General features: G+C 37.8%; 5 protein-coding genes across 6 annotated transcripts in view; 4 read left to right on the top strand and 1 right to left on the bottom strand.

Annotated features, from left to right (window-relative positions):
* The window catches only part of LOC121944001 (uncharacterized), a 320314-nt gene extending 318301 nt beyond the window's left edge, over positions 1–2013 (bottom strand). The window contains exon 1 of one of the 2 annotated variants that reach the window (XM_088076903.1): positions 1906–2013. In XM_088076903.1, the coding sequence (XP_087933029.1) occupies positions 1906–2013 (108 nt within the window). Of the gene's footprint in view, positions 1–1892 lie in introns of both variants that reach the window. The other variant, XM_088076905.1, reaches the window with a different exon arrangement.
* A 1784-nt stretch (positions 2014–3797) lies between these two features.
* On the top strand, positions 3798–8791 carry LOC121944431 (arrestin domain-containing protein 3-like). Its single transcript, XM_042488217.2, has 6 exons — positions 3798–4195; positions 4682–4739; positions 4892–5039; positions 6177–6273; positions 7097–7353; positions 7558–8791. The coding sequence occupies exons 1-6, from the start codon at positions 3943–3945 to the stop codon at positions 8164–8166; spliced, it is 1422 nt and encodes a 473-aa protein (XP_042344151.2). The 5' UTR covers positions 3798–3942; the 3' UTR covers positions 8167–8791.
* A 1871-nt stretch (positions 8792–10662) lies between these two features.
* Positions 10663–12385, top strand: LOC121944123 (arrestin domain-containing protein 3-like). The gene is made up of 4 exons (XM_088076045.1): positions 10663–10918; positions 11339–11396; positions 11487–11634; positions 12246–12385. Exons 1-4 carry the CDS (start codon positions 10663–10665, stop codon positions 12372–12374), a joined length of 591 nt encoding a protein of 196 aa, XP_087932171.1. The 3' UTR covers positions 12375–12385.
* Positions 12386–14802: 2417 nt separating this feature from the next.
* LOC121939857 (arrestin domain-containing protein 3-like) lies at positions 14803–20661 on the top strand. Its single transcript, XM_088076889.1, has 6 exons — positions 14803–15153; positions 17234–17291; positions 17380–17527; positions 19289–19385; positions 19514–19770; positions 20233–20661. The coding sequence occupies exons 1-6, from the start codon at positions 14898–14900 to the stop codon at positions 20659–20661; spliced, it is 1245 nt and encodes a 414-aa protein (XP_087933015.1). The 5' UTR covers positions 14803–14897.
* A 452-nt stretch (positions 20662–21113) lies between these two features.
* On the top strand, positions 21114–25723 carry LOC121943148 (arrestin domain-containing protein 3-like). Its single transcript, XM_088076888.1, has 6 exons — positions 21114–21363; positions 21889–21946; positions 22033–22180; positions 22614–22710; positions 23016–23272; positions 23531–25723. The coding sequence occupies exons 1-6, from the start codon at positions 21114–21116 to the stop codon at positions 24038–24040; spliced, it is 1320 nt and encodes a 439-aa protein (XP_087933014.1). The 3' UTR covers positions 24041–25723.
* The last annotated feature ends 460 nt before the right edge of the window (positions 25724–26183 follow it).

The following is a 26183-nucleotide window of genomic DNA, read 5'->3' as shown; positions in this document are numbered from 1 at the left end:
TCTGCAGTGTTACTTTTCAATGTCCTTGCAAGTGATGAGGTCAGTTGTGCACTAAAGCTGTGTCTCAAATCAATCTCACAAAGTAAATTCTATACAGTAGTACCAACCGTCATAGTCAGTGGTGGATGAAATATTCAGATCTTTTAATTGAGTAAATGAACCGACACTTCAGTGTAAAAACACTGTTACAAGTAAAAGTCCTGCATTCAAGATCTTAAGTAAAAGTACAAAAGTATAAGCATCAAAATATATTTAAAGCACCAAAAGTAAAAGTGTAGACTTGGGAATTTTAGCATCATGTATATTATATTATTGACCTATAATGATTAATACATTTATGTGTTCATCACTTAAATGCTATAGCTGGTAAAGATGGAGCTCCTTTAAATTGCTTTACCTACTGCTGGGATGCTTTTAAGAATATATTAGAACCTATAAGCAAATTTAGAAGAAATAAATTAAATAAGTAGTAACTAAAGCATTAAAAAATGTAGTAGAGTAGTAAAGTTTAATATTTACCTCTGAAAGGTACTTAAAGAATAGAAGTCGAAAGTAGAATTAAATAGAAACAATTAGATATCTCAAAATTGTATTGTGCAAAAGTCTTCGGTAACTATACTATTGTTTTAGCAAAGTTGTAATGAGGAAAGATGTATATTTATTTCTCTGTCTCTTTATAAAAATACAAACAATATACAGAGAACATGTACAATGCATTAAAATGCCGAAAGTCAGAACAAAATGGCCTCTTTAGACAGAAGTCAATATTTACAGTGAGACATGAAATCTTAAACCATAACAAAAAAGTAGCTCAAACAATCAATACTGAGTTTTGGACATGTCTGGAATGCAACATGATGCATAAACGCCAGAAGATTAGTATTGTTAGTCTCTATATATTGTCTGCACAAGACAGCTCAAGACATGCTAGGAGGAAAGAGACTTCACTAAATACTTGCAACTTCAGCCTACTGAAGTTGTTTATTTGGTGCGTTTTCAATACTGCATACATATTTCCTGTATGTTCTGGTTGTATTTTAGTAAAGAGACTACTGAGAATATGTATGATCATCATAACCTTGCTAAAATAAGTGTATGGTGGCCTAAGACTTTTGCATAGTAAGAGTATTGAGTAAATGTACTGAGTTACATTCCAATACTGGTTATAGTATACCGTTTCAGCAATTACATTTTCTGCGTTGAATCCAGGCCTGTTGCTCCGTTGGTTATTATGTATTTCCGCTTGTTACGTTATAACACCCGCAGTGGTTAAAGTCTGGTTTAAGTCAAGAAAGAAGGCAACACATATCGACGGGGAAACGCGTTACACAAAAGGTCGCTCAGTTTGTCATTCAACCTTTCGAAGCCCGACAGATGCAAAAATTTAAGTATGCGTTTCCTTTTTTCCTCCGACCGGCTCTGGTTGATTCGCAGGTCAGAGTTTAGCGTTGGTCAACTTTGACCATGCGGATATGCTTCAGTTTTGCCGCTTTCTGCACGAGCCCATCACACATCTGCACGCTAGTTTTTGAATTCCTGAGAAGCATTATGTTAGCGTAATAGCTATATATTCGAACGTAGCCTTAAGCTAGCAATCATGTCAAATGCAACTTTTTGACTAATAACTTCGAGCGTGCCACCTGCACTGACATTTTAGGACGTCTCTAACCAATTGATTTGAAAATATAACTTATTTGAACCTCAAACTCAAGAGGCTAACTAGTTTAATCGACATTAACACACATACTACACATAACGTCAGCCGTTTCCTAGTTAGTTACGCTATCGTTAGCTAACTGACGCTGACAAACGAGCAGCGAATAAAAGACTGTGGCAATTTGTGACTGCAAACAGGTTCCTCAAATTATGTTACTGTTGAAAATAAAACTTACTTGACTGACTTACATGAGGCTGGAAGTAAACTGAAACGCTGGCTTTGGTTAGTTTGGTCTTCCACCGACGCTCATCAATGGGTTCATCCACCGTCTTGACCGTGGCTTCTGACATGCGCATTAGCGGTCTCCCGCCCAAATTCCTTTTACTTTTAACATATCTAGGAACTGAACAAACTTGAGTTTGGTCTATTGATTATCAATATGAAAGTTGCAGTGGTGTCACTGGTGAATAAAGTAAACGTCTCTTTGTTAAAATTTCCAAAGAAAAGCCAAAGTTTGAAAAATATAACCTAACTATAATTTCAAGACTTCCGGAGAATGCGTTGCATCAAGCCTTCAGAATAAAAGCAGGAAATTGTAATTCTGTTGGAGTTTTTTTGTTTGTTTGTTTTTGTTTTGTTGTTGTTATTTTTTTTGGTTGCATCTTAGTAAAATCATGGACAAAAAACTGGTGAGACAAAAATATTTTGTAATAGGCCTAATGATAGTAGTAATAATAATAATAAAATGTATCTCTTTCATACAAGAAATGCAGCCCAACATGCTTTAAAACAAAGAAATTACAAGCACCAAGTGCTTCATATGAAATGGCATATTAAACTTAAAGACATAGGCTAATAAAACCTGCATGTAGGCTAAAGGTAAGATAATAAAGTGTACAATGGTGTAATGTAACAAAGAAGGCAATAATATATTGTTTCATTAGGTCTCATATTTATTGGGAGAATCTTTACTTAAGTTTTTATATTTCTGCCAACTTTCCCTTTTACCCTGCTAAATTTCCTAAATAAAATGTATACTTTAACTCCACTACATTTCCCTATACAAATGGGCAAGGAAGGGAGAGAGGACAAACTGGATTTTGTTCTTTAAATCTTTAAATTATTATTTTAAAAAGACTGTGTTTTGCTTCAAGCATATTATAGGCCCCATGTTCAAGGTGGTGTATGTTACAAAGAAGTAAACATCATAATTCTCAAAATTCTACCAGCTTTTACTTGTACTTTCACTTTCAGTAGCCTACTTAATTACATTTGGTAGAGTTAAAATTACTTTTAATACTTAACTACAGTAACTTAACTACAGTAAATATGAGATACTCTAAGACTTTTACTCAAGATATATTTTAATAGGTGACTTTAACTTCACCAAAGTTATTTTCTGGTAAGAGATCTCTACTTTTACTCAAGTATGGTTTTCTGGTAGGCCTGCATCCACCACTGAATGTATGATCCAAATACAAGGCAATAAACTACTCACAGCAGTAGTTGTAATTTGTCCTTTGATTGCTCTGGGGGACATGATATGTCAAAATCATAGTCTATGGTCAAAATATCCATGCTTGTATGTGCTGATATATTATTTATATTATTTATCACTAAAATAAAAAATTTAAAAGTAAAGAAAAAATAGGACTTGCATGGTGTCCAGTTACTTACACTTATAATTTGCAGTAAATATTCTCACATTAACACTCTCTGTGCTTAAAATTTATGGGTTGAAACATCAGTCTAAACAGCTCATCATATCAGATTATTTTAAAACTATTACACACAATAGTTTTTATCCCAAAAGTCAGAGGCCCATATCGGAAGTATGTGGTTTATCTTCAATGACCACACCTCCACATAACTTTCCTCCAGATTTTTCATCTGAGCGTAATTTATCAGTCCTCACAATAGACTGTATACAAATATCTATATCACTATAGCCACCAACTATGAATTTCCACGATACTGATGTTATATATATAAGTGACCACTAGGGGGCACTGTACCATTACTTTTGAATTATTGCAATGCCGCTTATGCACAGTGGTCTGCACTTGTTCCCCACTAAGACCACAGTCTCTGCCTTGTACATTGGATGGCAGTAGAGGTCTTTGGGTAGACTTGTATAGGGCGTGTCTTCTCCCACGGTCAAGACGCCATAAGCACCCCCACATATTAAAACAGCAAACAGTGAAAGCGATTGGAAATAAGCAGATTGATCGATCTTATGGTTTCTTTATTCATTTAACCAACAAAATCTTCTTTTAACTCCGACAATGCCTTCAATTAAAAGCCTAACGATGACTTACGACGCGCTGAATGAGCACGGGACGTTTTCGGAGGGGGACACCATCGCTGGGAAAGTAACACTGGCTTTATTAAAGGAGACCACAGTCGAAAGCTTGTTTGTAAAAGCTAAAGGAGACGCAGAAGTGTGCTGGACGAAAAAGAGCGGCGATCGCACCTATACATACTCGTCACACAAGAGATACTTCAAATTGAAGCAGTTTCTAATCCCGGAGGACTCGGGTAGGCGGTGGACCTCTTGTTAGTTAGGCATGCCTTAACCCATTCAGTGCTGACGGTGTGTGCATGCTGTATTTCTTCCTCCCTGACTGTTTGTTGACGTGGTTGTCCTTTTTTTTGTCCAGTGATGATCATGGAACAATAGTTCATTAATGTTGAAATACACACTGACTTTGCTTATAAGAATAACAATACCACATGATGTAAACAAGTTAAATCAGACATTCAAAACCGAAGTAAAAGTATGGTAGAGTTGGTCGATTTAGAGCTACTTTAATTTATAGCTTATTCCCTAACCGTACTAAGTGAGTAATTACTTCATTCCAGCTCTTAGATTGTAGTTAACAGAATGTACAATATTGAAAAGAAGTGCAGTGGAGTATTAAATGGTAAGACTTGCAAAAACTGCAAGTGTTTCTTCCACCACTTTGTTTTATTGGCTGGTAACGGCATAGAACAATGTTAATACCGAAATCCTTCTCCTTTCAGACACTGTGGTTCCCCAAGGAACCCATGTCTATAAATTCAGCTTTAAAATACCACCAGGGTAAGTACAGTTAACAATTTACCAAACATGTTTGCACAATGTTATTGATTTTCATAAACAGGACCAAATATTCTAGACTCCTACATATTCTAGCTACCGATATAAATTCAGTTCATATTACATACAATTAATCTGCTGGTTCTCCATTACAGGAGCATGCCTTCATCATTCAGGGGGAGTCATGGAAAGATTGTCTACAAGCTGGAGGCCAAGCTTTCTAGGAGTTGGAGAATTGACCGCACAGTAGAAAAAGACATACATTTCGTCTCCAAGTCCTTTCCAAGTCTTAATTCTCTGATGGTGTGTAACACATTGTAGAATAGAGACAAAAAAAAATTCTGGTATTTTATGTCCCTTCATGAAAATGATATTCCCTTATTCCACAGTAAAGTATGTGGAAATTACATTTTGTAATGTGGTGTTCAACATGGGCTGCAATCCTTTTCTCGGATGCAGCACTTTTCATTAGGGGTGAAGCAGAGAAGAGAACTAGACTATACGAGAGGAAACATACAGGTAGCCTATTACACAGTTTCCAAAAACCAAATTTTAAGTTATCTCTTGTTTTATCTAGTTATGCCCATTTGCTTTTGTTTGCCAAAGTTTTGAGATAACAAGCTCCGAAATCTATTGTGCCACTGCAATACAGTGGAGGTGATAGGCCTATTTTTCACATCAGACATTTCTACATTTCAAAAGCACAGTTGTAAAGCATAAAAGAAGTGATGACCATTCAATTTAGACTTGTCACTTGCAGGTTTCAGCTGTTATGCATGCTCCGTCACTGTTTTGGCCTACTGGAATACATCAAAAAGAGCCATATTTAACTGTACTGGTTTCATGCCTGCTTTTCCTGCTATGACAAATCAAAACATCTGCTGTGAAAAAAATGCCTGTCAGGCTCTGATTTCAATTTGTGCTGATCACATTCCATTTTAAAAGCTCAACAACAATGTGTCTTTTCTGGAACACGTTCCAATTACTTTGGACAATTTACAAACCATGTGGACAGTTTTCATAGATATACTTTCTTTCGTAGAATTTAGTTTTAGTACTGAAAACTGCTCACCATGACATTCTGCGCAGTAAGCAATAAGATTTTAAGGTCCCGTGTGTAGAATTTAGGGGCATCTATTGGCAGAAACGGTTTACAAAATTTCTAACTATGTTCTCATTAGTACAACATACAAAGCGGACAGATCAAACACTCACTTTTAATAGGGTAATTCATAGCACTGCATAGCACACAGGGAAGGTTTCAGTTCTGCAGCCTCACCACTACATCATTAAATCCTAAACACTGAAACTAATGCAGTGGTACTGACTCCTGGTCTAAGTATCTTGCCCTGCTTTACAGCTCAAACACTTAAGTCATGCACTGCATTGTCTCAATAATGTAACAAAAAGTAATTTTTTCTGGTATTTTTTGCATTCTAGTCTCGCCAAGTTGGTTCAACAAAGAAAGAGATGGGGCTTTTCTCAAGAGGACACGCAAACATGGATGTCATTGTTGACAAGAGGGCCTATGCCCCAGGTAATAAAGTAAAACTGGAATACTGTTATAGGCCGTGAATTGTCTCATCTTACTTACCTCTGTTACCAACAAAAAAATGTAATGAATTCTACAGTCTTTTTTTCACAACAGGTATTTTGACATGTCAGTTTAGGAGAAGCACTAATTAAATAATAATAGCTGTATTCCATTAGATTCATCCAATCCAGTGCTGTGTATTGTGTATTGTGCATACTGGCTTACATCGGCACTCTTAACAAGTTGTTAAGACAAAACAAAGTGGCTGCCATGATGAAATGGTCTGTTGTCGATGATGATTTCAGTAAAGCATTAAGATAACGGGTTGTGGAGCAATCAGTAGCTCAGCTGCAGCCGCAGTGGCTGTAAGTTTGATTCAAAACCCTGACCCTTTGCTGCATGTCAGTCCCTCTCTCCCCCTTTCACTCTAGGAACTGTGTCCTATCAAATAACAGCAAATTAATTAATTAATGAATTAACAATAATTTTAAAAAAGAAAAGGGGTTGTTTTTGGAAATGTGGTTAAAGTTTTAGGGGGTTAGGGTTCTATTCAACAGTAGAATACCATAATTGAACATCATTGCCATTGTGATATTAACAGACTTGATCAGATAGTTCTTTAATAAGACATGCATGGAAAAATACACAGGTGGGGCTTAGCATTTCAGCATTGTTGAAATAAGATATGTGAGGAAGTTGTGTCTCCCAGGCGCAATGATGCACTTCCTGAATTTAATATACACTCTGGAGCACACTGTATTGTCCTATGTGGCATTTGAATTAGAATGAATTATATATATTTATATATATTTTTTTTTCTTCATAGGTGAAACAATGGCAATTCTTGCAAAGATCAACAATTCCTCATCCAGTGAGATGACACCCAAATTCAATTTAATCCAGGATGTGGTGTACCGTGCCAACGGAAATACCAAACATGACTGCAATGTTATCCACAAAGTGGTTGACCACTGTATTAAATCTCAAACACAGAAGGATGTCAGGTGTGCCATGAAGATTCCTCGTGATCTGATACAAACAATCCAGAATTGTGACATTATCTCAGTGGAGTACCACTTAAAGGTATGCAACAGTGTATCTGCAACGTAAAGCATAGTAAACTGAATCCATTGGCTGAGGGATTTTTTTGACTGACTTTGTAAAACTTTTTACCCATAAATATTGATAAAGATTTTCCAAATTCATTGTGGCAGCCAGATGTTCTCTTGCTGTTCTGTTTTGAAAATAAAGCCTAATGTAATAAGGCTGTGACATTTTTTTTCTCAGGCATATCTGGACATCAGCTTTGCTTTTGATCCAGAGATCATTTTCCCAGTGGTCATTATTCCTCCAGACCTCACTCGAGGCCCTCAGCCTGGTGTGGCTGCACATACACATCCAGCTGGAGCAGTTGGGGGCCCGAGCAACAGCGATTTCCCTCCACCTGCCATGTCTATGGGTCCTTATCCTGCATCCCCATCCTCAGGCAGTTATAGATACCCAGGAGCCCAAAGATATTCAGCACCACCGCCTGTGTACCCAGGTAACTCACCGATGTACCCTGCTCAGCCAGCTTACCTGAGTGGGGGTTACAATAATCCAGTGCCGCATGGGGCTTCTCCGTATGGATCTCCATTTTCATCTTCATCATCGTCCTCTGTACTTCACCCTCCACCCACTGCCCCAACATTTCAACCATCCCCATCTGCCCCAGAGATCCACCCATCCCCTCCTCCTCCAACCTTTGACATTTCCCCAAGTGCTCCCTCATACTACCTGCTGCCTTCTGCACCAATGATGAACACAGACTTCCTGTCTCAAATGGATGAAGCTCCTCCAGCATATTCACTTCTTTTCCCGTCTTCTGCTACTGACGAATCTGATGCAAAACAATAGAATGTATAATAAATGACTGAATCACTTCATTAATTTTTAAGTAAAACACTAATTTTTAGTTAAAAATGTGAACTCTGATCAACTAAATTCTGTCTTTAATACTTTATTTATGTTGTTAAGCTTGAAGTATGAATTTAAAATGAAAATGGCATTGTGCAGTATTTACCGCACCATATAAACTATAAGCAAAACAGGACTTCTGCAATGTGTTAATGTGGTTTCCTGGTCAGTTCAGGTTTATATTTTGCTTTGCCCAGCTGCTCAACTTCAGCCATCAGGATACACTGTGTATTTCAGGTGCCTTGTTCAACTCAAGTGTCCTAGATTGATTTGTTTTTAAGTGTTAAAGGTTATACCTATTCACTCTACCTCACACTTCTGTTCGAAGGCTGGTTAGTAAAAAATGGACAACATGTAGTGTACTGTATCAAGAAAAACAATCAGTTTTATGTTTGTTAAAAGGCCAAATAAACATTTCTCTATATTTTTCAGACTGTTTAATATAACATCAGACAACTACTTCTGTCTATTTAATTACTACTTTGCAAATTTGATTTGTTATACTAACAAACTGCAAGTGTTTCCTGTGACTTTGAATAAAGAACTCAAAGGTGAAGTTTCACTATCAGTGTGAGCATGGACACTTTGTTATAACTACTTCATTCTGTTGTGTTTTTCATTTATAGGCCAGAAGGTAGCACAAAAGCAGCTCATAGCAGAGGCCAATATTTCTGTCTTCAAAGGCTATGGCATGCTTATTTATTAAGAAGCTAGATATTTCTGTACCATATCTAAGAGTTCTATCTTTAAGTGTTTCATTAAAAGTAGGGCCGGGACTCGATTAAAAAAATTAATCTAATTAATCAGAGGCTTTGTAATTAATTAATCGAAATTAATCGCATTTTAATCGCATATAAATATTTGGCCAGAGAACAGTGAGGAGCAATTTATTTTTCCAAATGAATTTGAGTATACCATTGAATAATGACTGAATACATAAGCTTAAGCAACAAAACATTGTTTATTTTTTTTCTAGGCCAACAGACCAGTGCAATTTTTCTAAACACAATACCTAAGTTTCAAGTATATTCAGAACCCTGACTATTAGAGGCCGTAACACACTTTTAACAGCTACAGCAACACTTTTGATCTAATCAAATTCAATTTGATTAGATCAGATGGCTGGTCCTGAAACCAGCCATCTGGTTGAGTGTGGGTTGGGTGTGGGTCCTTGTACTCGGAGTCGGGCTAACGTCCACGCTAGCTCCCATGCTAACGCTAGCTGCTATATGCTTAGCATTTAGGTGATATCTGAGGCTTGATGTGCTGCGGTGATACGCAAACTCCTTCTTGCATAATTTGCACACAACCGTGCTCTTGTCTACGCTACCATCCGCCCGCTTTTTAAAACAAAATTTCCCATCCATGGGGCCAACCAAAGCGGTCTCATCCGCTTCTTCGTTCATTGTTGTTGTCTGTAGCATGAATGGTCTGAAGTCATGAACGGTAGGTGGTGCGCTAGTATAATCGGTTCCCCCAGAAACTCATCAAGTGAGAAAGGTTCCGCGGTGCAAAAATTGGTGTGATTAAAATGTGTTAATTTTTAATAATAATTAATATTAATAATTTTTGTGTAATTAATTAATCGTGATTAACGCGTTAAAGTCCCGGCCCTAATTAAAAGATGACATGATACCACAAATGGAGTTTTAACCAAATCTCATCTCATTATCTTACCACAATGTCTTTCCCAGAAATTGTCCCAGAAACATTTACACCAGCATCTAGCATATAAATACATGGCTTAAAGTGTACATACATAAGCCAGGTGCTTAGACTGAGTTTACTCCTCTCAAAAAATGAGCCTAATCTTCATTCCAGCTCCCTCCCGATGCCTTTTGTCAGGGCAAATCCTGAACGCAAAAAATAAAGGAACTGCGTTAAGTAGGTGATTCGGGGTCACATTAGGCCCACAGTCATTTTAGCATTTTAGTTTTACATAACTTATACTTCAAACAATTCACTGGTATAACAGTAGGCCTATGTGGTCTTGTTATCCAATGCTAACTGCAGCAGTGTATAGCTTGGTACTGTTACAATTGAATGTTTATCTTGTGTGTATATTGCTAGCAAAACTCTGCATAGCTGACAACTGTGGCTTCCCTATAAAAAACATCCATATAAAGTCACTGAGGGGAGCATTATGAGCAGATTGCCTTGGGCGCTGATGGGGCTGAATGTGGCCTGCTTATACACTTGGGCCTTATAAGAGCCCTTAAGCAAAATTTTATTTTGTGATCTAGTATGACCTGTTAGGCATGATGCTGTTAACGATGTCACTGCCTGGCAATTAGCAACATTAGAATTTTTTGACACCACAATATCTGGTTTTGGCAGCAAGCTGAAAGTTATCAGCTCTACTTTCGTGTCACAGCAGGCAGTCAGCTGATCATTCATGATCAGAAGTTTTGATAACAGAGCGCCGATTGACTTAAAATGTCTCTGATAAAGGACTTCCATCTAGTTTATCATTCTCTTAATGAAGAGGGTATTTTTTCTGAAGGAGATACTATCTCAGGCGCCGTGACTTTTACTTTGACAAAACAAACCAACGTGAAGGGGCTGATGGTGAAAGCCAAAGGGGACGCCAATGTACACTGGAAAGAGTGCAGTGAAAATGGCGAGACAACATACAGTGCACACAAGAGATACTTTAAACTCAAACAGTATCTGGTTCCAGAACATACGAAAGGTAGGTGTGTTGGCTTTGAGGGGCATCATTTTGGCTCTGTGATTTGGGATGTGACTTTGACAAGATGAAGCAAGCCTTGTTATATTGCTTTTAGTGGGCTATCCGTACAAGAGGATCTGCACTGTCTGTTTGTCAGCGTCTGTTGGGTCAAGTACACAATAGGTTATTGACAGTCCCTAAATCAGCCTTCAAGTTCACCTGTCTCATAATAACGAGATTAGGATTTTATAATTACAAGATCTTTTTTCGTGATTACAAGATCTTTTCTAGTAATTATGATATCGGAATCTCATAATTTTGAGATCTTTTCTCACAATTACAAGATAAGGTGTACTTTTTTTTTTTAAATTCAGATAATGCAATGCGCTTCCATAGTAGGGTCACTACAGTAAGTGTAAATCATTCTCACTTCTTTTGCAGGCACTGTTCTTCCCAGAGGAGTCCATAACTTTAAGTTCCATTTAAAAATTCCACAGGGGTAAGTGGTAATTTTTCTAGCATCTAGAATTAGTAGACTACTGTGTCATTGTGTGCTTCTACTAATAAATTCATCTGTTCTGTTTAACAGCAACATGCCATCATCCTTCAGGGGGGCTCATGGAAAAATTGTCTACATGCTTGAGGCAAAGATGTCCATGAGCTGGTGTTGGCCTACTAAAAAACAAACAGAGTTCAAATGTGTTTCAAAGTCCCTTTCACACCGCGGCCAGGTAATGGTAAGTGGGATACTCAGCTAATGTCTGTGCAGAAGACCAGAGAGAAAGACGTTTACAGAAGTCTGTGTAGATGCACGTTCTGACCCAACCCCCAGGGAGAATTTTTTATCAGCTAAATAAACTCTAAAAACTAAACAGACCATTTTTGATACAAAACTCTTAGATGAGGGTTTCATCGAAGTTTTGATGACTGAGTGTCATTTTAGGGAGATACGGGGAGTATATGATTGAGGACACACACTATGGATTTTTTTTTTCTTCACTTTTTTAAATGACATATTACACATTGATATTTTTAATGACAGTAATAACAACTGACCACATAGGTATCATTCATCACACTTATATAAAATCATAGTTTTTACAACTTTGATTACATTTGAAATGAATGAAATAGAGTAATACTACAGTGTTTGACATTCATTGTACCAGCAATGGAGGATTTATTTTTGAGATGTTATAGAATTCACTTTTTATGGTGTTGATGAAGACAATGTTGGCTTCATCCAAATGTTAACAGCAAGATGACAGTATTTTATCCTGAACTTTGAATTTCAGTTGTATGAGTAGCCATATTGATGTGAAATGTTTGTTTGTATGATTTGTTCCAGTGTCCCCAGTTTGGTTCGGTGGGTAAAAAGGTGGGTGTTTTCTCCGAGGGATGGGTCCAAATGTCTACTACTGTTCACACAAAGGTTTGCTCTCCAGGTAAAGTCACTCCAGCTAAAACATACTTATAGATAGTGGTGGTTAAGTACTACAGTATGAAGATAGAGCACAAAGCAACCCTGGAAGCCACGCCCACTGGGGGGTGGAAACATCAGCAAACACAATAAGCAACCAATGCCTGAAGCTTGCCTAAAAACATTTGATATCAGCATGGCAAATGATTATTTTAGCTCCTAAAGTCTTCCAGAGAAAAAAATTAGTATGACAAACTCAATATTTTCAGGCTGTCTTAGTGTCCTCTTCTTCTTACCTTACGAATTTAAAAGAAATGATCCCATATATACAATACAACACAAAAATCGTCTCTGGCCAGCCACTCACTTAAATGTGCTGTCTCTGTAAGATGATGTATAAACATTCACAGTAAATTAACTGTCAGACAGTACAATCAGTTTTATTAATAGTGCCATAATGACAGTTGGATTCAAATAGTCTATTCTAGACATGTTTTACCTCTCCATATTCATTTATATTTTGGTTTTCCAGGTGTATTTGGACATCAAATTTGCCTTTGACCCAGAGGTGGTGTTTCCACTGGTCATCGTTCCTTCAAGCTTTGCTGCTTTTCAGCCTGATGAGGCTGCTGGGGGCGCAAGTTACAGCGACTCCCCTGCCTCTGCCTTCCCTGTTGGACCTTATCCTGCACCTGCGGTGCCAAATCCCGCTCAATATGCAAACATGACAAGTGGCTTTAATTATCAGTGGCCACAACAAATGTTTCCAGCTGCAGCTTCATCTTCAGCGCAGCATCAAACCCTGATTGCTACACCTCTGTTTCAACAGGGAGAAGCACCTCCTTCTTACGAGTCCGTTTTCTCACCTTCTTAGGAAACTCTTGAAAGGTCTGGGTCAGATAACCAAAGCTGAGCTTCAAAAAGAACACAATCTTGACTGAAAAAAACTTGATAATTCTCATGGCACCTGAGCTATTTATAATGCTGTAAAGTACTTAATGTACATAAATGTGAAACTGCATTCTGCATTTTTACTCCTGTTTAAAATTTTGTACAGTTATGCCAGATGTGTAAAAATATTTCACATATGTACAGTGTGTTCTGATGGATCAAAGCAATTTGTTTCTTATGTGTATTCATCCCTTTTTAGGTTATCCTTGCATCCGTTTCACTTATGCTATAGCTAGTAATGCTAATTAGGCCCACTTAAAGGTCCTATATGTAACTTTTCATATGTAATAATTGCTTTGTTTTGCCAGTGCTAGAGCAGAATCTAGTATAACTTAAAAACCGTGACCTTACTCAACTTCCCAGCGACATACAAAAGAACAGGGCTAAGCTCTACGAAAAGGGCACGGGATGCATTTTACAGGAAAATCCAATGGATGTGACACTCATGCACGCCCCATGAGCGCCTTCGTCTGCCACCATAACACACATTTTTCCAACAGAAAAAAGGCTTTCGAATTTGATCCTTTTCAGTGTACCTTTGAGTCCGAATCCCCCAACCCTTTTTAAGGTAATTCTTGCATCATTTTCATTTTGGCTACTGCTGGTAATGCTAACTAGGCCCACTGAAGAGCAATTGAGTGTCTGCAGTGTGAGCTTCCTTTCATGTATAGCCTATTTTGATTTAATGACATTCAGTGCACTTCTGTCATTTTTCATTTGTATACTTTTTGTATTGTAAAGTTAATATTTATTTTGTACATTTAGTCTTTTGTGTTAGTATTTTACACATATCAGTTGTGGGTTTCATACTTTTCAATATCTTGATTGTTCATTGCCACTGAGCTGTAAGCTGTTTCCTCCAGTGTGCTGATTTTAACATATGTAGCTGACACCACTATGGCCTCATGATTCCACCTTGTGGCAGTGCTATGCATAGCAGTGCATGCCATTTAATTTCTCATCATGACTGTTTTTTTGGTTTGGATTATGTTTTTCTCACTCAGTTTTTATTCCTCCCTTTTCAGAAACCATACATGTAAACTAAAAAGTTACTGTTATACACCCTGTCAAATAACATCCTGGTAGTCTGATGCAAACAATCCAGAACTGTGACATTATCTCAGTGAAGTACCATTTAAAGGTATGCCAGGGTGTATTTTTATAATAAAAGATAGTAAGATGAATCCATTGATTGAGAGATTTTTTAGTCCATTCTGTACGCTGTTCACACAGAGTTGCTGCAGCAGCAATGTTGCAGACCCGTAACTACTGTATTTCCACAGGTAAATAAAATGAATCAATTAAAAAGGCCTACCTATTTCTCTCTTGGGTCTTTATAGGCTAGATATATAATAAATATACATGATAACCATACATGTAATGATAATATTTGTGTGTGCGTGCGTGTACGTGCGTGCGTGTGCCTAGGGCACTGAATGTACTAGACTATGACTAAATGTTCTAACTGCCTGGCATGAAGCAATACTGGAGATGTTTATGTGGCCTCAACATCCGAACGGAGCCACACCCATTTGTAGCAACGAGCTGAAAGTTATCAGCTATCAGCTCTCAGAAGGCAGTCAGCGGATCCTTCTTTCCATGTAGTCAAATGTGTGTGCTTGACTTAAAATGTCTCCGATAAAGAACTTTAATCTGGTTTATGAATCTCTCAACGAAGATGGCACTTTTTCTGAAGGAGATACTATCTCAGGCGCCGTGACTTTCACTTTGACAAAACAAACCAAAGTGAAGGGGCTGATGGTGAAAGCCAAAGGGGACGCCAATGTACACTGGACAGAGGGCAGCGGCGAAGACGAGACATCGTACAGTGCGCACAAGAGATACTTTAAACTCAAAGAGTATCTGGTTCCAAAAAATGCAAATGGTAAATGTGTTTTTTTGATCTGCTCTCTAATCGCAGCTATGGGCATACTTTTTTGTTCTGCAATTATGGGCGTTAGTTCGATGAGTAAGATGAATATATTGTCTTTATAGCCTGCCTTGTAAATGATGTGTAGATTATATTGTACCTAAATTGTTTTTAGTAGGCTCTTGGTTCAAGAGGATCTTTACACTGTCTGCTTGTCATCTTCTATTGCAAAATATGGACCATTATTTCTATGCATAAAGTTTCTTTACAGCTTTCTTCCAGTGTTGGCAACAACAAGTAAATACATCTAAACTGCGCGTTGAACTTGTATGTAGGAAGCATGATCTATTTTTAGGCTGCTCCACTGTTGTTGCCAGTAAACTCATTTGTTTACACGACGGCTTTCTAGAAGCACATGATTTCACGATCTCACGATTTCATTGCGTAAACAACACACTGTAAAGCTGCGTGAATTCAGCTGGGTAAGACACTGTCAGTTGTAAGATATGGAAGCGCATTGCTTTCAATAGCCCATTGACACCTCCTAATTTCGAGATGAGATCTCGTCGTCTAATAAGGGGTCCAGATATCGCGTTAAGAGAAAAGTTATCTTAGTTTCAAGTTGAATATTAGACAGACACTCATTCTGGACCTAGAAGCGTCTTTTTCGCTCTGTTTTACACTGTGTTGGCAGTAGGAGGTCCGTTAGATCACCTTAGATCCCCGCAGTTAACCGCTGGAGGCTGATTTAGGGACTATCAATAACTTACTGTTTACTTGGCAATAATGCATTTTTTTCAGTAGCTTGACCCAGTGACTCCGAACCAATGCCAAATTGTTTAACTACTCTAAAAGAATGACACACATCACATTTGCATTGCTTTCTGTGTTTCTAGTATTTTCTGTTAATATTTTTAGTAAAATTATGCATTCTTTTTTCAATAACTTCCATGTCATCTGACCAAATGGCTCCAAATCAATGCTGAATTGTTTTAACACACCAGAAGAGTGAGACACACCTCTCCTCAACTGATGTAAGTGGATTTTCTAATTTATATTAATATGTCTTATGATAATTCTACATTATTTTCAATAGCTATGATTTCATGAGACTATATGACTGCAAATCAATGCTGAATTATTCTATTACACCAGACAAATGAGACAAACTCCTTTTTTTAAGATTATTTTTTTGGGCTTTTATTGCCTTTAATTGACAGGACAGTGAGAGTGTTAAAGGGGGAGAGAGAGAGAGGGGGAGACATGCAGCAAAGGGCTGAGACCGGATTCGAACCCGCAGCCGCTGCAGTGAGGACACAGCCTCTGTACATGGGGCGTAATATTTCTTTCTCGTTGATTTCAGTGCTTCCTGTATTTTCTATCAATATTTTTACTAAAAAAAAAAAACTTTTTTCAAGACCTTCCATGTCAGGTGACCAAGTGATTCCAAAACAATGCCATCTTGTTTTACTACACTTGACAAATGAGACACACACTTTTTTAATTGATTTCAGTGCATCTTGTATTTTATATTTATATTTTTTATAAATATTACAACTATATAACAAAAGACACACTAAACCAATGAGAAAGAGGTCTCATTTGTTCAGTTTAGTAAAACAATTTAGCATTCGTTTGGAGTCACTTGATCACATGACATTGTGACATTGTGACATGACAACTTGAAAAAAAAGTGCAACATTTTTACTAAAAAAAATAATTGAAAATACAAGAAGCACTGAAATCAATGAAAGTGATTTGTCTTATTCTTCCAGTGTAGGTAAACAATCTGGCATTGGTTTGAAGCCACCAGGTCACATGATATGAAAGCTATTGAAAAATAACTGCAATTATTGCATCAAGTAGTCGTTAAGTTATTGATGGTCCCTAAATCAGCCTTCAGTCAACTAATAGTCACTTTACTCATCATTACAAGTTCAGGATCTCATAATTACGAGATTAGGATCTTGTAATAATGAGATCTTTTCTTGTAATTATGAGATAAGACGTACATTTTTTTTAATTCAGTGAATGCAATGCATTTCTGTATGAAGGTCACTACAGCAAGTATGACTCATTCTCACTTCTTTTGCAGGAACTGCTCTTCCCGAAGGAGTCCATCACTTTAAGTTTAGGTTTAAAATTCCACAAGGGTAAATGGAAATTTCCAGCATCTAGAATTAGTAGCCTACTGTGCCATTGTTTGGTTTTACAAATAAATGCATTTGTTCTGTTTAACAGCGACATGCCATCATCCTTCAGGGGGGCTCATGGAAAAATTGTCTACATGCTTGAAGCAAAGATGTCCAGGAGCTGGCGGTGGCCTACTGAAATACAAACAGAGTTCAAATTTGTTTCAAAGTCCCTTTCACACCCTGGCCACTTAATGGTAAGTTGGACACTAGAATGAAGCATGTTATGAATTTGATACACTATTTACACTTTCTAGATGAACTTCAATATTTGAAAGGAAATTATTTAAGATACATGACTGAAGAACCGGTCAGCTAAAATTAAAAAAAAAGGGATAGAGGGGTTTAGGGAAAGGCAGCATTAACAAGTTAAGTTTGAAAACAGTTTCATACAAAACGGCTGAATGTTGCCCAAACAGAAGAAAATGCTCTTTTGAATAAAAATGAAACGGAGTAAGGTCTGCTACAATGGCGCGCCCGTCCAAGTGGATAGTGGTGATGTCACACCCGCCGCAACCAACCCCTGATCATCCCCTTCACCCCCTATATTCCTGTCAAACCAGCATGTGTTGCAATACTCAGCTGGTGTCTGCACAGAAAACCAGAGAGAAAGATGTTTACAAAAGTCTGTGTAGGTGCATTTTCTGACGCAACCCCCGGACAAATTTGTATAAAAGTAACAGCTAAACTGACCATTTTTGTTACAAAAATCTCACAAAAACATACCAAAAGTAAATTACAAAAAGTATGGTGAGGCAGCATTCTGTTTTTAAGCACCTGTGACCTGAAAAACACTGCCAACATAAATAAGCGAGGCAATCTCTGTGGATAGTTTGAAGAAGCAGCTCAAGACCCATTTCTATACTCTTGCTTTTAACTAGTCCAGTCGTCTAATTCATTTAATCCCATATTATGGTTTTACTTTCTTAAAAATGTGTTGCTTCTTAAAAATGCTTTTAATGCACATATATAATTTTATTCTTCTTGTGTTAGTATATCTTTTATATTTCTAAATTTTATTTCTCACCTCTGATCTGTTCTGCAACTTACTGCCAGAGCTATGGTATACAAGTGTTGTATAATGATTTTTAATTTATTTTATTTTATTTTATCTTTTTTTATTTGTGCATATTTGGGTGTATATATATATATATATATATATATGTACGCTATATTTGTGTGTTTTTATGAGTTATATAGGTATTTACATCCACGTTTCTCATGAATTGTTAGGTTTTAAATCTTGTGTGCAATGCACTTTGAGCTGCATTTTATCTATGAAAGGTGCTGTACAAATAAAACTTATTATTATGAGGGTTTTATCAACGTTTTGATTACTGAGTGTCATTTAAGGGAAACAGTACATCACTGAGGGCCACAAAGGAAGCACACACTATGAATTTTGTTTCTCTTTCTTAAATGACATATTACACTTCGACATTTTTAATTACAACAACAGTTGACAGCATAGCTATCATCACACTCATATGAAATTCTAGTTTTAATTTTAATTTGATAATTTTAATTATGATCATGATTACATTTGGTAATGATACATAGTTGCCTTTCATAGCATTACACTTTTTTCTATCAATTTCTTATCTTTTTTTAAGTCATGTTTGAATATTGGGGGTATGTGTCTCCCCCAATATAAATTATAATAACTGCCTAACCAAGTTATCAGTAGACACACCTTCACAGAGGTATCCTGCTAAGACACAAATCCCTGTTGCTGAGCTGACAGGCCGAGTCAAGCTGTTACAGCACATGTGGAAACATAGTCAGGGGGGTCATTTTTGAGATGTTATAGAATTCACTTTTTATGGTGTTGACGTAGACAATGTTGGCTTCATCCAAGGGTTAACATCAAGATGACAGTATTTTATCCTGAACTTTGAATTTCAGCTGTATGAGTAGCCATATTGATGTGAAATGTTTGTTTGTATGATTTGTTCCAGTGTCCCCAGTCTGGTTCGGTGGGTAAAAAGATGGGGGGTTTCTCCAAAGGACAGGTCCAAATGTCTGCTACCGTTAACAGAAAGGTTTGCTCTCCAGGTAAAGTCACTCCAGCTAAAACATACTTACATGCAGTTTGTTTCATGTATAATATTTTTTTAATGTGTGGTGACATTTTTCAATAAAGAACTGTGCATATACAAATTTTATGATTTGTGTTTTGATAGGTGACACTCTGTCTGTTGTTGCCCAAATCAGCAACTCCTCTTCCAAAAAGATGAAGCCAAAATTCAGTTTCCAACAGAAAGTAGTGTACCATGCCAGGGGCTCCACTAACAGCAGTGACAAAACTCTGTGCAAAATGGTTGGGGAGACCATTGCAGAGAACTCAGAGGAGACTGTGTCATGCCATTTAAAGATTCCTCTCGATGGCGTCTACACTCTCCATAACTGTGAAATCATCTCAGTTGAACATTACCTCAAGGTATGTAACAACAAAATAGTGATGTTACAGCGACTCAGACATGAAATAACTGCTTTAGTTCACAGATAGTGGTGGTTAAGTACCACAGCATAGAGAAGGAGCACAAAGCAACCCTGGAAGCCACGCCCACTGGGGGGTGGAAACATCAGCAAACACAATAAGCAACCAATGCCTGAAGCTAGCCTAAAAACATTAGATATCAGCAAGGTAAAGGGTTATTTTAGCTCCTAAAGTCTTACAGCAAGGAAAAATGTAAGGATAAGGAGGCACCCACGTGTAATACAGAGAGCAATACATTGCTGTAAATGTGCTCTGTCTCTGTAAGAAACATTCACAGTAAATTTACTCTCAGACCGTACAATGAGTTTAATTAATAGTGCCACAAATGGGGGTTTAATTCAGTTAGTCTATAATACAGACATGTTTTAGCTCTCCATATTCCTTCTTATTTTTGTTTTCCAGGTGTATTTGGACATCAAATTTGCCTTTGACCCAGAGGTGGTGTTTCCACTGGTCATCGTTCCTTCGAGCTTTGCTGCTCTTCAGCCTGATGAGGGTGTGGGGCCTTATCCAGCTGGGGCTGCTGGGGGCCAGAGTTACAGCGATTTCCCTCCCTCTGCCTTCCCTGTTGGACCTTATCCTGTACCCACAGGTTCAGGCACTTACGGATATCCCGCTCAACATGCAGACATGACAAGTGGCTTTAACTATCAGTGGCCACAACAGACCGCTCCGGTCGGGGTTTCAACTGCAGCTTCGTCCTTAGCGCAGCATCAAACACCGACTGCTCCACCTTTGTTTCAACAGGGAGATGCACCTCCTTCCTACACGTCCATTTTCTCACCTTCTCAGGAAACTTTTGGAACCACAGGGTCAGATGACAAAAGTTGAGCTTCAAAAAGGACACACTCTTGTCTAAAAAAATACCCTAATAATTCCTGAGGTGATTTGAGTTATTTATAATATTGTAAAGTATTTATTGTATACAAAATGTGGAACCACTTTCATTATTTCTACTACTTTTTAACACTTTTAACAGGCCTCACTACAGCTCAATCAAGGCAGAAGGCCTATCTATATATAAAAGTATGCTATGTAGTTTGTACACCACTACTCAAAATACCTGTGTCACCTGCGTAAGTTGCTCACCTCTACCTGCCTCGAGGCGTGCCTGTGCTCTAGCAGTCACATGACCTCCACCTACATCAGTATTTAATCTTTGGGTGGAGCTGAACAACATTCATGCGCCAAACCCAAGCGACAAATCTTCCGGTTTGTTTGGGCGATTACTCTTCGTTCCGTGCAGTAACCGCTGAAGGGAAAGTTGTGTCACTACATCCAAAATGTCTCCGATAAAGGATTTACAACTTGTCTATGAAGCACTGAACGAACAAGGAACTTTTTCTGCAGGAGATCCTATCGTCGGCACAGTCAGTTTTACTTTGACAGAAGACACAGAGGTGAAGGGGCTGCTCGTGAAAGCCAAGGGGGACGCGCGCGTGCACTGGACAGAGGGTACTGGAGATAGGAAAAGATCGTATCATGCGTCCAGGAGATACTTCAAAGTCAAAGAGTGCCTGATTCCAGAGACTGGTAGGGTTAATATATGTTGGACTTTCACCTGAACACTTGACATCGTTAAAGGGGTTATCTGACAGGGTGGTTGCATAACGCACGTACACGAGCTGTAATCTAACTCGTAAATTACAGCTATATTGTGCCCATGTTACTTTTAATATGTGACCTGAGGATCTTTATACTTTCTGCTTTTCAAGTGACTGTTTTTATTTTAAAGTGTACTTTGCCCAAATGCATATTTCTTTAGATGTGATGTTAAAAAACATTTCTGAAAATCTGGTTATTTCTCATTTCTCATTTCCACACACACCGGAAACTCATAAAGAATGAATGTTGTTTAATTGTATATAGGCCTATATCATACATTTTGATCCCTATTTTATACATCTCCAAACACACTCTGAACTGCGCTTACACAAATTTTGATAAACCTCCCATAACCAAATGAGTTTCAAAATCTCTTTGAACACACAACACAAACTACAATAATCTCCCTGGCTCTGTTATTTGGGACACTAATCATTCCCAATTATTATGCAGGCACTCAACTTCCCAAAGGAGTCCATCGCTTTAAGTTCAGGCTTCAAATCCCCCAGGGGTAAGTGGGAATTTGTAGTGTCTCGCATTAGTTCTGTGTAGTTGTTTTCTTAAACAAATAACTTGAGGACTCTTTTTGTCTTCCAGCAACCTGCCCGCATCCTTTAGGGGGATTCACGGATATATTTACTATGCGCTTGAGGCAAAGATACCAAGGAGCTGGCGGTGGCCTACTGGAGTGAAAAAAGAGCTCAAATTTGTTTCAAATTCCAATTCACACATTAACAGAGAATTGGTAAGTGGGATAATACAGTGATACACATGATGAGTTTGATATACTTTTAACACTTTCCAAAGTCTGGCCTGGAGAAAACTCTAACTTAACAGTAGTGTACTCTGCTTGAATATAAAACAAAGGAAGCAGGCAAAAAGATCCTCTGTCATCTGAGATCATTTGATATGAAGTGGAATGAGTTGAGCAAACAGGAAAAAAAAAAAAAAAACCTAAACAGGTTTTGGAATAAACAGGATAAAGAATGGATTCTGCTCAAACAAGTAGAGCTGGGAGTGAGGACAGAAGTGTTTTGATACTATCACTCAAAAGAGAATCAAGACAGAGCTTACAGCATTTCTCAACCCTATCTTAGACATGGCAAGACGACAGTATTTTCTTCTGAATTTTACATTTCAGCTGTATGAGTTGGTGTTTGTATGTTTTTTTTTTCTAGTGTCCCCAGACTGGCTCGGTGGCGAAAGAGGTAGGGACTTTCTCCAAAGGAAAGGTACAAATGTCTGCTACCCTTAACACAAAGGTGTGCTCTCCAGGTAAAGTCACTCTGGTTTACAAGGAACACAACCACGATCATCTAAACATAAAACTGTTATGTATTTCCAGCTTTGTTTCATTACTAGGGCAACGTAAGTTGTTCAAATATTAACGTTAGCATGATTATCACATCTCACAACAAGTCTTGCAAGTTTTTCATATATATACTATATATATGCTTTATTAACAAGTTTAAAAAGTACTTACATAGCGTATGTTTATGTGTAGCCTAATGTAAAATATTTTTTATTGTGTGGTGACATTCTTCCATAAAAATATCCCGTCTATTCATATGTTTTGATAGGTGATACTTTAAATGTCGTCGCCAAAATCCACAACTCCTCTTCCAAAAAAATGAGGCCCAAATTCAGTTTACAGCAGAGAGTAGTGTACCGTGCCAATACCCGTGCTAAACACACTGTCCAAAATCTGTGGAAAAAATCTGGGGAGACTGTAGCACTGGACAAAGAGGAAACTGTTTCCTGCCAAGTAAAAATTCCTGCTGATGTCATCTACACTGTCCATGACTGCGACATCATCTCAGTTGAACATTACTTCAAGGTATGTAATAATGTAATAGTGATGTTACAACAACTTAGAAATGAAGTAATTTTTGTTGGCAAGTAGCGGTCGAGTAGCTTATGTCACACTCTTTAACAATCAAAAACAACATAACAGCACAACAACAGCTTATAAAACTACAGTGTAGAATGGTGTGTAAATATATAATAAAAAACGATGATTATGTTAATCAGAGTGCACATTCAGCTTAATTCATAGCTACAATGTCCACTTGCGAGATATGTTTGTGTTTTCCAGGTGTATTTGGACATCAGTTTTGCCTTTGACCCAGAGGTGGCGTTTCCACTGGTCATCGTTCCTCCTAGCTCTGCTACCTTTCAGCCTGGTAGAGTTGAGGGGCCTTATCCAGCAGGAGCTGCTGGGGCCCCAAGTTACAGCAACTTCCCTTCCCCTGCCTTCCCTGTGGGGCCTTACTCAGCTGGGGCTGCTGGGGCCCCAAATTACAGCAACTATCCTCCCCCTGCCTTCCCTGTTGGACCTTATCCTGCACCAGCAGGTTCAGGTGCTTATGGAAACCCAGCACTATATCCCACTCTGCCTGCAAACATGACAAGTGGCTATAATAATCCATGGCCACAACAGGCCGCTCCATACGGGTTTCCAACTGCAGCTTCATCTACAGCGCAGCATCAAACCCCGACTGCTCCACCTCTGTTTCAACAGGCAGATGCACCTCCATCTTACATGTCTATTTTCCCCCCTGCTCAGGACACCTTCAGTACAACAGGGTCAGATAAAAAAAGCTAAACTTCAAAAAGAACGCAGATAATCTTGACTTAAAAAATACAGACAGATCATGTTTCGTATGTACAGTGCAGTGTGTGTTTTGCTTTTGAACCAACATGACCTGTCTACAATGGTGAAAGACGGTTAAGTTGTTGCCAATACACCAACACCTGTATGGTGTTGAAAGCAATTAGAAACACTTGACATCATAGCAATCGATTTATTTAAATGTTGGAAGTGCCACAGAAAAATTTGTGAATTTTGACCCAACGGTAGGTTTTTCAGAGGGGTTAACCAATTAGCAGTGACCTTTATATAAATAAATGTCTTGTTGATTTTTACTTAATGTGTGTATATGTTTTGTTTGTTTTGGCAGTGTAAAAGTGTGTTTCCCGTGCCAATAAATCCATCATTTTTTTAAATCAAATCTACACCTATTCTTTCTAAATAAATGATGTGAAATTTAACTCACACCATTTAAAAAATGCCTTGTACTTAACACATTTTAAATAGTAGGCTATGGTCCTTATACATGAGATAATGGTAATTGTCATTAACTGTTTTTGCCAGATAATTAGATTAAATTGGGTAAACATGAGTAGTCTGTTGTGCATCATGCTGATGTGATATCTGGATTGTTTAATTTTTTTTAACTGCCTCACATGACACCATGTTGGAGGTGGTCTTGTAATCTCAGTCTTAGGGTGGACATTAGATTGCAATGTAACTTAAAAACTGAGACCTTACTTGACTTTCTTGGTTACAGATATAAGCCTGTGGACTGATTTATACAATGGTTGTGATGTTTATGCACACTGCCCAGTGCCTTCACTTGGCACTGAACACACTTGGCCTCATTATTCACACACGTATTTCCTTTGGTGTCTGCCAGCAGGTGAAAGCCAACTTCAGATTCAAACTAGTTTTGGAACAAACTTTGTCCACTTGGCGTTTTCACCTCATTGTATTTGTGTTTTTTCTGTGCTGTGTCTGCCATTTTTGTAGCTTTTCTCTTGGATGCATGCTTACAATCTGGCACCTGGGGCCAGATGCATAAAAATCTGTGTAGATTCACGACTAAAACTGTGTGAACACACAAAGGCAAAAGTGTGCATCCGCATTTTTTTCATCAGATTTATAAAGACGTGTCTACGCCTGATTCTGTATTATTAATCTCAGTCATTGTGGTGCTGGGCGCATGAGCATGAGCCTTATTTCCACACCAACAGCTCACCATAAATAGGTATCTAAACACCCTTAAACATACATTTGTATATTGACACATGTGCACCTCCACCATTCAAATACAGATACACACTTCAGTGGGTCATAAGTGTGTTATTTTATATTTTATTTTTGTATGAATCAATATGTTATTTTCAATCTCTCTGTGAAACATTCAGTTTAAACTATTTGTTAGAACTATTTAATTCTGTTTTCATTCCTAGCACTAGGCAAATAATTTTAACCACCCAATATCCTCCATTTTATCAAAGACATATTTGTATCTTTCTTTTGTCTTTATAGAAAATTATTTAATTTTCAACTGTAAAATGGCCTAATAATTGGTACATTGTGTATGCATATTCATGAGATACTGTTAGATAATCATCTTAAATTGTGTAAACCTAAATAATCTGTTGTGCATTATGTTGTTGTGATACCTGGATTGCTTAAATAAATGTTAATCTGCCAAACATGTAACATTTTGGGAGGTTTTCTTGTGGTCTCGTTTTACAGGGTGCACTGGACTTGACTTAATTGATGCACACAGATGAAGAAGAAGCAGGTTCCATTTGAAAGCAATTATTCCCTTTCTCTTCTGTAAGGTGCAGTTAAGTGGTTTCCCATCAACAACTTAATAAAGGTATAAACACAAATTAAATTATACTAGTCTCTTGATTCAGAAATCAATAAATATTTCTGAATATAAATCAGTACATTAGTACATCCCTATTCAATTAGATCGTAATAATATCAGAATTAAGTAGCAATATTAGATGTAGGTCTACAGCTACCCAAGCAAAGTAAACATGACTTAAACCACTCACTCAAGGCACTCAGAAACAATGGACAGTTAATCTGCTCAAAAGAGGTGGAGACAGTCTATGAACACGGGATAGTCAATGCATCCTACACAAGTAGCACACCTTTGCCTGCCTCA

Source organism: Plectropomus leopardus, chromosome 4 (genome assembly GCF_026936395.1).
Source record: "Plectropomus leopardus strain MGB_pleo_1.0 chromosome 4, ASM2693639v1, whole genome shotgun sequence".
Classification (NCBI taxonomy): domain Eukaryota; kingdom Metazoa; phylum Chordata; class Actinopteri; order Perciformes; family Serranidae; genus Plectropomus; species Plectropomus leopardus.
This window is presented reverse-complemented; position numbering and strand designations above follow the sequence as displayed.